Below are 11,883 nucleotides of genomic sequence, written 5' to 3' on the forward strand. Positions count from 1 at the left end.
TTTGAATTCAGTTAACATGACAATAAGTCTAACAAGAAAAAAAAAACAATATTAGGGATTTGTGTCAAAATATTCTACTAAAGAAGAAGTCACAATACATCAGGTTGCTTACCTAATTGGCGCTCTAGTCTCCTGTTCAATTAGGGTGGAATTTGGACCACTGTTTTATAAACAGCTTGAAATTGAGAAAAATGATGCATTAAGAGTTAATAGAGGTAAGTTTCAAGCTTAAATGCAAATTTCAGAACACACCAGAGAAGATATTGAGTGGTGGCTATTTATTCCCACCTTTCAGTTTGTTACCAAAAGTTCTACAATAGATCCAGTATGGCTAACACAGGTCTGGTTTGCAAAGTTGATGCAAGTGCTAATCAAAAAACCAGTTCTCCTCCCACAAGAAAAGGATCTACTCCAGCTATCACACAACAGGACAATAACTCACCCTTTGTTGCCAAAACTCAAGATGATGGCATGCCTTTTATTATCAGGGGAATACTCCAAAAACAGAATATTTCAGACAGGGCATCTGAGATCATCCTATCATCCTGGCAGACCGGAACCTCAAAGCAATACCGAGTACATCTGGATAAGTGGACAAGCTTTGCAGCAAAAAGAGTTCAATAACCCATCTGTAGCAGATATAATTAATTTCCTTACGAACCTTTATGATACAGAACGCAGATATTCACCAATAAATACTGCAAGATCGGCTTTGTCAGCTGCTTTCGAACTTACTTATAGTCACTTTACTATTGGAGAACACCCACTGATTAAGGGGTTTGTCAAAGCAACTTACCAAACAAGACCACCACTGCCACGATATAGGACGTATGTCAAGTCTTAGATTTACTCAAAACATGGAGTCCTGCATCAAATTTAACGTTGAGAACACTAACACTCTGCTAGTCACAGGACAAAGGTGTCAGTCTGTCCACATGATGGATTTAGAACATGTATCTAAAGGCAAGTCATTGTATAACTTCTATATAAACAAACTTATAAAGCAATCAAGACCTGGGAAAGAACAACCTGTATTAGTGTAACCTGCATTTCCGGCAGATAGGAGACCGTGTGTATTTAACTATCTAGAAACTTACATAGCCAGAACGGAATCTATTCGAAATAAACAACAACTAAAGTTTTTCTTAGTTACACTAAACCTTATCACCCGGTTACCTCAAGCACTATCTCTAGATGGATGAAGACAGTAATGGAATAGTCAAGCATAGGTGCTAAAAATTTCAGACCAAAAGGTACTAGATCAGCGTCAACCTCAGCTGCATATCACAAAGGAGTACCACTAGACATAATAATGAAAGCAGCATGTTGGTCCTCTGAGTGTACTTTCTCAAGTTATTACAAGAGAGAAGTTAAATCTGAAACTGGGAATGGAAATTATGTTTTAAGTTGTGCTTTATAATAATATGTAATCGCAAGTTCAGGAACTAAGCATGTTATTTTTGTTTTACACTTACATTGTAAATTCCAAGATAGGGGATATTCATTTTGTTGATGTTTACTTTTTCAATAAAGGTTGTTTTAACAAATAACCGGTCAAAGTGTTTGTGATACCAGTTGGCTTGAAGGGCCCATGTAAATTCGAAGTCTCTCTCGAATATGCAAATGCAGGGGTAGAATTGAAAAATTAAACAAGCCTTACCTGTAAAGTGAAGTTGGATTGGGATTCTACCTCCTCATTGTTTGCATAGAGAGATTACGTGCCCTTCCTTCTATCTTTGTTAGTTATTATTGTAACCAATTTTTTCTTTGCCCATCCCTTCTACACAATGGGCATGGGCCCACTTTAAAGGATGACTTTCACTACGCATGCGCTATCGCATGTGATTTTTCTATGCACAAAATGAGGAGGTAGAATCCCAATCCATCTTCACCTTACAGGTAGGGCTTGTTTAATTTTTCAATTATTTTTTTACAAAAAAAAAGAGATAGAGATAATAAGAAAACAATTTTATAAGTTGTTTAAAAAGTCGTGCACATAACTGAAATTGCTGCGAACTTAGGCATAAGACACTGTGACAGTAAATTATCAACGATACTAGAATGTTCTGAATCAGTAGGGTGAACACACTAACAGCATAAACTATGAATAATGTCTAACACCAGAAGTGTGCTACTTCTGACTACACTTTGACCAACTTACACAATAAATTTTAGGTCTATACATTTTTCCTTTTTTATACCAACACCATTAGTTACATATAATATTAAAGAAAATGTTACCGTCATTTTCAATCTTCAGTGTAATACATAGCCAGGCATCTAACTTATTTATTTACATAACTTTATCCATGACAATTATCTAAGTTCCTAAGCTATCAAGGAAGGCGTAAGCACAAACAGTGCTTGACTTCAAATTAAGTGCACTCTAGTAATAGTAGCTAATTTGAAAGCTAAAAGTATGGCAAAAAGTAATCCGATCTATTCATTGATTAAATCTTAAGTAATTCTAAATCAAGTGGTAGTTAAAGTGCATATGAAGCAAAATAAATAAAACAAAACAAAAAAAAGCATGACATCTGCAATGTAAACTTCCAAAATTTCAGATGATTTCAATAAAAATCTACGACTTTATAGCTATTTGAATTTTCCAAACTGGGCTTCCAAAAATGGCATTGGAATCGCGCGGCCAAAATATTATGTGATTTGGGCTTGTAACGTCACTTTGGTCGCAGTCTTCGCGTCCACTTTTCACGCAATGTCAGGAAAGGATTAAAGGTTTCAAAAATGATAAAATAGTTTAAAGCGGCCTTTTCATTATGACGTAATGATGACATCAAAAAAACTACCGCTTATTTTCTCGAAAACTAGACCGAAACTTTCAAAGCGCCTTGCTACAGTCGATAGTATTCATCAAGGCACCCAACATATTGCAATATGAAAAGTATTTCCAGAGTGTCAACTTTATACCCTCAAAATCGGGACGTTGATTTAGTGGATTCAATATTTTTAGTAGCTAGAATATAGGTACTGATATAGACACTGTCCTTATTGAGTATGAATCAAATTGTGACTTTCTTTCTAACCTTATGGATTTTTCGATATGAAGCAAAATGACCCCAATTGTTGTCAAAAGCGATAGAAAATATCGATGAAAGCGACATTCAAAATATCGTAGAACGATTTTTTTCTAAATGAAGTCACTCACAACTAACAGCACACAACAAGGAATAACACGGAAGTCAAGCGTGAATAATCAACAAGCAGACGTGAGCGAAAATGTTTGTGGGCGTACTTATTTTTATTTGACTGCCTAAAACCGTATTTATAATGAATACCATGAACTGGTGCAAGTCGCTTTGAAAGTTTCGGTCTAGTTTTCGAGAAAATAAGCGGTAAACGATTTTTATGATATCATCATTACGTCATAATGAAAAGGCCGCTTTAAACTAATTTATCCTTTTTGAAACCTTTAATCCTTTCCTGACAGTGTGTGAAAAGTGCTTGCAGATCGAGTTATTCAAGAAGAAGTTGTAGCCGTTTCAATGCGGCTAGCTATGGCAAACCAAAACTACCCAGAGCCTCCTTAAGCAAGTATGCCTCACTGTACTCGGCTCACTTCGAAGAGTCATGCTACACTAGAAACTTAGCACCACAACTTGAAGGGATGGCCAATGCCAAGTTCACTAAAGTATTGATCAAAGAATTTATACCGACGAGATATACGATCGTTATTGCCATTCAAGAACCACTTTCTGAGCGAAGAAAACGGCAGGGAAGCGAATGTTATTCATGTCATTCATGTCATGTGTTCATAACTCATATAACTCTTTCTTTATATAATCAATGAAATCGCAGACGAAATATGTTACTTTGAGGTGCAAAATATAGAAAGAAATATACCTTTTTTATTTATTATTTTTATTCCCATTTATTCTTAAGCTGAGACGTGAAGTAATGGCAGAAGTAAACGGACAGGTAATCAAACGTAGGAAAGCCTCTATGACAGTCTCTTTCGACATTCATTCAAGTAAAGAAGAACCTTCGTTGGCCGGAAAGGAGATATCTAGAAACAACCAGACAAGCTGTGATGAAGATCAAACTTCGAGGGACAAACAGGCAAGCTATTGTAACCACAAGTCTAAGATACAGAATACCAGCGATCGAACAGCCGCCTAAAGAAGAGAGTAACGGAACTAAAGAAAACTGTGAAAGAACTACAAAGGGTGAATATGGGCGATATATGTTGTAAATATTCGCATTTAAAGAATCTACCAATCCACACACTGCATTTAAATGATTGGACAGCTAACACTGAATCAACAGAAGATGAAAACACTGATGTTGAGATGGACGATAATACCTACGATAAAGTGAAGTAAGCTTTATATTATGTAGTAGCATTTGACAAGGGTACTAATATGTGATTATGGTGATCGGAGATCGGAGATCACTGTCTGTATGAAGCTCTTTTATGTGGTTGGCTCCACATGCTATCATAACCTTTTATATTAACAACATGGCACAGTTCAACATAATCTTATGTTGCTTCAAGTATCAAAAAAGATGTTGAACTTTTTTCTTCTGTTTCTGTTTCAGTGTTGGTTACCCAAACCTTTCAACGAACCAAAGTTTATTGTCTTTCATAGCAGTCTCACGAGCATTTTTAGCCTGTTTTGCTTTAACTGCAAAGAACCAAAGCCAGTTGTTACCATGAAAAGAAACGGGGCAATGGTCACCGTTTCACAGATCTGCAGCAAGTGTATTTTTAAGTATGTGTGGCAGTCCCAGCCATTTGTCTTGGGCAAGTGCCCTGCTGGTAACATCCTGTTGAGTTTTGCTGTCTTAATGGCTGGAGCCTTCATAAGCCAAATCCTGTTGGCGTTCAGGCACATGGGTCTGTGTGCATACACTGCACGTTCATTCTTCAGTCATCAGAGGAACCTTGTTCTTCCCAACCATTCTGCATTACTGAGAATCATACCAAGCTAAACTTATCAACCAGTTCAAAGCTATGAATGACGTTGTTTGGTTTGGTGATGGCTGGTTTGACTCAATGGGCACTCCCACTAATATGGGATTATACCATGTTGTCAACAAGACTTCAGAAAATTGTCCATTTTGAAGTTTTTCAGATGGGTAAAATCTATTTATAAAATAACTGTTATGAATGTCGCGTTGTGATTGGTTTTGAGCACGTGCTTTATAAGAGCACATTGCACGCGCGCGCACTTTCCGTTGCGTCATTCCTACCTATTATTGAAATTTGTATTTTATAAAAGAAATAAAAAATTTGCTTGCTGTGCTGTGTGCAGTCATAAAGCACTTGGGGATTCGCGGAACACTCGAGAAGGGTCCAGAAGCACTCCGCTACGCGTCGTGCTTCTCCTAACACTTTTCTCGTGTTCTGCCAACCCCCGCGTGCTTTATGACAGCACACAGCACGCGCTCGCGTTTTCTATTTATTCAATATATATATGACAAAATTAATATAAGCTTTTAGGCTGAATTATTTATCTATTGAAACGGTTTTCTTCGTTATTCACAAGGCTTTATTTTTGTTATAGCCCTCATTATAAATGCGAGGTCAATATATAGTCCGTTATTAATCCGGTTAATAACTATATATAGACTTTTTGAACAACATTTGATAATAGAAAACCTTCTCGATTGATAAATAAAATACTTAATTCCCTCGAACGTCGGCAATAAGCCTATACATGTATATGGCTTATTACCTCCGTTTTTCAACAGGAAAGACTATTAACACTGTAGACAAGGCTTATTATGACACTATTGATAACGTTTTTGCTGACATTATCAATATTTTATTTTCAAAGGCTAATGAAACTGGCGGGAGCACACAGACTAAATTGGAGGGAGTAAAGCGGTGACTTACTTTCCTGGAAAAGGCTGGCTTAACAATCAGTGTTTTCATTTCTGACCGACATAAAGGGATTGCCAAGTGGATCAGAGAGTAGCGCCAAAACACACAACACTTCTATGACATATGGAATGTTGCCAAGTCAGTCACAAAGACGCTTCCTAGAGCCAGCAATGAAACAGGATGTGAGGTTATAAGACACTGGATAAAGGGCATCCGACGACACATGTTCTGGTGTGCAACATCCACAAGGTCTGGGTTTCGTGACCTCATTGTGGCTAAGTGGAAGTCCTGAATTCGTCATGTGTTCAATATTCACACTGACCACCCTGACCCCCTGTACAAGAAGTGTAACCATGGAGAACTTGAAAAAAGATTGTGGATCAAACGAGGTTAGTTTGTTTCTGGTGAATCTGCTTAGTAGGTCTACAATAGTGGCACATCCAGGGTTGTAAAAAAGGGGGTTCCAAAAATATATGCAATTGGATTCACAAAGAGTAATTCCAATTTCATTTCACTGAGTGTAAAAAAACATGATCGACTTTACCAATATCTCAAGATGTGGGGTTCCACTAGAAAAATAAAAAAATATCTTGTTTCGCAATGAATTTGCAGGCTCTGCTGCTCGTGATAAACTTGAAAGGATATTGACCAAGAAAGCCCCGCTTGGTTACATACGAATGCTGTCTCCAAATGCCCAGACCAGCTCATTGGAAGGTTTTCATGCTACTTTGAATCATTCGCATCCAAAGAAGATGGCGTTTTCTTGGTTAGGGACTATATGCAGGTTTGATTCATTTCAATATCATTAAGAATATAAAGTGCATATGAAGCCCATAGTACAGAGTGTACTACAGCTCAATGGATTGTTAGAAAACAAACACATCAAGATAATTAGACTCTCTTATCAGACACATTATTGCAACTCTTCATTTCAAGGAGAGTGTGAGTAGAGAAGGTTAATAAACAAGAAATGGGTCGAAATGTTACAGAGTCACATATCCAAAGTGTAAGGTTGCTAACTGTCTTACATATTATTTGGGTTTGCAGAAGCCTGCCAAAAAACCTTGCTGGACTCGGTTAAAATGTATGAAAGTACCAAGGACAATACCAGAAAGGCTACTTACTACAAAACATGCAAGGGGACATAGTAAAGCAATATGCAAAGCCCCTTAATTTATATACACATTTTACATACACAAACCTGTTAGTTTTAATGTGTTCTAATATTAACTTTTTAATTTAAAATATATTCTTAGGCAACATAATTAGACATTTTTGTATATATTGACCAATAGAGCAAATAAATTATTTCAAATTAATAACTGGGTTTGACGACACACATATTGGTACACATAGGGTTTAAACAATCAGTTTTTTCACAGTTAAAAATAAACGTTTTACAGTAGCCATCTTAAATAGAAATATATAAATATTTTACGGTAACTATTTGAAATAGAGAATAAATATTTTACAGTAGCCATTTTAAATAATAATACCACAACCTCTCCAATATTTATGCGTCATCGTAACTTATTGGTTGCTGATGCCGTGTTTGGTTTGGGTCCTTATGTGTTCATACACACAAGCTGGCAATGGTCTTCTATTTTTAATCTTATAATCCACCTGTAGACGACTGCTCGAATAAACCTACCTAAGAAATAACGGGGAAATATAACTGTTATAGAATGTGTGACAAATTTACCTTCTCACAATGTTCAAGCTTGTGTGTGTGTTGCGTGCGTGCGTGCGTGCGTGCGTGCGTGAAACCTTCATTGCATATGAAATTCAAGGAGAATATTTGTAAAAGACACATCTTTTAGTGACTTCGTTTAGAAAAAAATCGTTCGACGACTTTTTGGATGCCGCTTTCATCGATATTTTCCATCGCTTTTGAGAACAAATGGGGTCATTTAGCTTAATATCAAAAAATCCATAACGTTAGAAGAAAGTCACAATTTGATTCATACTCAATAAGGACAGTGTCTATATCCGTATCTATCCGAATCCACTAAATTAAAGTCCCGATTTTGAGGGTATAAAGTTGACATGCTGGAAATAACAATAAAAGTGCATGAAAATATTCATCGTGTAATATTTGGAAAACGCTTTCATACATTTTTTTCATATTGCTATATGTTGGGTGCCTCGATGAATACTATCAACTGGTGCAAGTCGCTTTGAAAGTTTCGGTCTAGTTTTCGAGAAAATAAGCAAGTTTTCAAAAAATGAATTCAAAACCTAAAAAGATAATTTAATTTGCTAGAACCTTAAATGGCCATAAGGTGTGGGAATTTGCTCTCTGTATCTGTCAATTTTTTCAACTATTTAAACGAAAACTCTAAAATTGAAAAAATGGAATTCAAAGTTTAATTTTAAATAATAAAACAATCGAAAATTGGGGCCAAATTTAATAAATCGATAATTCAAATTTATCAAAAAGACAAATGGCCATAAGGTACACGCATTCTTAATGTTTCATTTAGAAGTTAATTAAATGTCTGGAAATAAGAAAAGAGTTTTGATTTTCCATCATTGTTTATAATGAAATATAAAATGAAATCCAAGTCTTATGACAAAAATAAATTCCTTTATTATATATATAACTAGATTTCTATACAATAAATCTCTATTATAAAAATCTCTATGCTTTATAATTCACTGGTGAAAAATGCAATACGACCAATCAGCGTCGCATACAGCTTTTCATAGTGTAAAAAATATAACCAATCAAAACATAGAATTGACCAAACCAACCAATCATACAACAAGCAATTGTGTCATTTGAATGGCTTCCCGCCAAAGCAAATTTGCGTTTTTTGTAGTTTTGTTGATGTGAACAAAATGGCGAGTCGTTTTGTGCCACTACCGAGATGTGCCGGTAGATGAGTTTATTCAAAACCAAGAAAACATAGAAACAAAACATAGAATTGACCAAACCAACTAATCATAAAACGAGCAATTGTGTCATTTGAATGGCTTCCCGCCAAAGCAAATTTGCATTTTCTGTAGTTCTGTTGATGTGAACAAAATGGCGAGTCGTTTTGTGCCACTAGATGTGCCGGTAGATGAGTTTATTCAAAACCAAGAAAACAAAAACACACTAAGCACGACGCGGAGAGACCTGGCTCGATTGACTGAATATCTCGAGACAAAAAATGTGCAGCCAATCCTGGAAGACCTCCAGCCAAGAGCTTTATACAAGCTGCTTTCTGCTTTTCTCGTTGAAGTAAGGAAGGGGGTACGAACCAACGACTTTAAGGTCGTTTATATCGAGCTTTGACCGTTACTTGCGAAAGAAAAACTATCCAACAACGATAACAGAAGGGCAAGAATTCAGAAGAACAAAGGAATTAATACTATGAATCAAAGTCCACCTTTTCGTGAAGAAACGACACCTAAGCGCCGCCGTCGTTATTGCATCTTGGATTCGCCGGACAGCGACTAATTGAAAAACAATCAAATTACATTTTTAAAATTCATATTGACTATTTGTATATCCATTTTCCTTTTATAAACTGATGTGCGGAGTTTTTCCATTTTGTGTATTTGACATTGCATCTACTTAACTAATAAACTTAAAACTTATCAAAATTTCGACAAAAATTGTCCTTTTACTCACTTAAAATAAACGTGTTTGCATGTGAATTATAGTCAAAGAAAGTGCTTTGCACGGGGTTATATTCACGAGTCGTTTGTGTAAAACCCTCACTCGCTTGAAGACTCGCTCGTTCGTGTTTTTAGCCATGCTTCTTTTTGTTGTTGTTGTTGTTGGCCAAAAAAAAAAAAACCTCGACTGTTTTAATCCTCTTTAATTAAAATTAACCTTTTTTCAAATTTTATTAAATTTCAAGTTTTTTTTTAAACAGTAGAAAATCTACATTATTTGACCGGAATACGCAACCACGATACCAAAGGTTATTGAAGATTATTGAAAATTTAGATGGACTTCACTTTGTTCTATAATTTTAGATCTAAGGAAAAACGTTTGGTAGTACCATGTGGGATGTTCAGGGTCAGAGCCCTCACTTAGAAGCTGTCCTCACAATGGATGGGGAAGTGTTCCCTCGGGCTGCAATCACTATAATGATGCTGGTGTCGTGTGCACAGGATACCAAGGTAAAAACAATTGAATTTCATTTGACTTTATTTTATTTTACTTAAAAGTTTCGGAAACAATACTTTTTTTCATTGTTTTACTGTGTGAAGGTGAATCACCTTTTAAATCAAAAAAGAAGGAAAAAGCAAATGCCCTTGGATAAACTTTTTCAGTGTTGCACTGTCTTAAAAAAGAAAAATATGTACGTACATTAGAAATGCATTGTCTCGCGTATTTTGTTTTCCAGTTCGTTTAGAGGGCGGTGCCAATTCCAAAGAAGGCCGTATTGCTATCAAATTTAAGGATACATGGGGCTCAATCTGTAATGATGGGTTTGACAACCGAGAAGCAAATGTGGTCTGTAGAATGCTTGGTTATTTACGTGCTGTGGCAACAAAGAGCTACTCAAAATCGTCGTCGCAGACTGCATGGTTGAAAGACCTTTCATGCCAGGGAACTGAAAACACAATAGAAAATTGCACCCATTCTGATTTTGAGAATCAGACGTGCCCAAACAACCAGGTTGCTGGAGTTGTTTGTACATACGGTAAATATATGCAATTCTAAATTAGGCAGATATATTCTAAATTATTTTCCTTGTTAAATCAAACCAAGAATGTTATCCAATGTTCTGTAGACCGAATTCCCAGGAATTCGAAAAACAAATCACGACTTGAACATCAAATTATTATTTTTTCCTTTTGCAGACAAAACAACAACAGCTCCACCACCCACAACATCTCCACCCACAACAACTCCACCACCCACAACATCTCCACCACCCACAACATCTCCACCTCGACCACCTAAAGGTTAGTATTGTGGCAAACCATAGAGTGCAAACCTTTTACGATTGTTTAAATAAGTCTGTTTGCTCCGATGGCTTTGATACGAAAGATGCACGAATAATATGTAGAATGAACGGATATGACGATGTAGATCAAATCACTTATATTAACAGTCAAAATCTAGAGGCAAAATTAAGATAGGTTTGGATCTTGAACAATACCTGCCAAGGGCACGAGAAGAATATAACAGAATGTAATATCTCTAGGAATCTGAAGGGTTTGACTTGTCCAAATGCCAATTATGCTGGTGTAATTTGTAAACCTGGTATGCAACATATTTCATTACCTAAAAAACAAACTCTGTTATAAGACATACAAAATTTACAAATTAATTGTTCAAGTTCTTTTTTTCAGTATTTGATTTGCGACTTGTTGGTGGAGCTAGTAATACCAGTGGTCGTCTTGAAATAAATGTAACCGGAAAATGGGGCACAGTATGTGACAAAGGCTGGGATATCAATGCTTCTGATGTTGCTTGTAGAATGCTTGGATTTGCAAGAGCCCTGAAATTCGAAAAGTTTCAACCGGGAAACATTTTACAACCTATTTTGCTTGAAAACATATCATGCGTTGGCTGTGAAAGGTCTCTTGACGATTGTTATCATCCTGTGTGGGGTACAAAATCTACCTGCGATCACAGTAATGACATTGGATTAGTGTGTCTCCGAGGAGGTAATTAGGCTTTTTGTGTTCGCTTCTTTTAGAGTAAAAAAAAAAAATTTTTTTATAAGAGATGGTTTGGCTCAATAATTGGTGCACTTTTCCTTCAAAATCAGCAACCTTAAAACAAAAAACCTGAAAATACTGCAAATATTTGCGTCTTTTATTGTTTACAGGGCCACCAAATCTCTCCGCTAAATTGATGGCGGATGGAAGAATAGAGATTAGCTACTATGGTGTTAACAGATCCCTTTGCTACGATGGCTTTGATACGAAAGCTGCAGGAGTAATATGTAGAATGAATGGATATGACGATGTTGCGTACATTACCAAAATCCCTAGTCAAGCAGGAAACTCAAGGATAGAAGAAGTATGGCTTTTAGACATGGCTTGCAAAGGAGACGAGAATTCCATCAAAGAATGCAGTCATTCCT

At 36.3% G+C, this 11,883-nt stretch overlaps 1 protein-coding gene and 1 pseudogene across 1 annotated transcript; both read left to right on the forward strand.

Annotated features, from left to right (window-relative positions):
• The first annotated feature begins 327 nt into the window (after positions 1–327).
• Positions 328–7,018, forward strand: LOC148909572 (uncharacterized; annotated as a pseudogene).
• A 3,549-nt stretch (positions 7,019–10,567) lies between these two features.
• LOC148909573 (CD5 antigen-like) lies at positions 10,568–11,469 on the forward strand. Its single transcript, XM_089034193.1, has 3 exons — positions 10,568–10,574; positions 10,649–10,753; positions 11,144–11,469. Exons 1-3 carry the CDS (start codon positions 10,568–10,570, stop codon positions 11,467–11,469), a joined length of 438 nt encoding a protein of 145 aa, XP_088890319.1.
• Positions 11,470–11,883: the final 414 nt, after the last annotated feature.

Source organism: Actinia tenebrosa, unplaced genomic scaffold, assembly GCF_029948245.1.
Source record: "Actinia tenebrosa isolate PJP-AT-01 unplaced genomic scaffold, QUT_ActTen_1.0 PGA_scaffold2__45_contigs__length_23673736, whole genome shotgun sequence".
NCBI lineage: Eukaryota > Metazoa > Cnidaria > Anthozoa > Actiniaria > Actiniidae > Actinia > Actinia tenebrosa.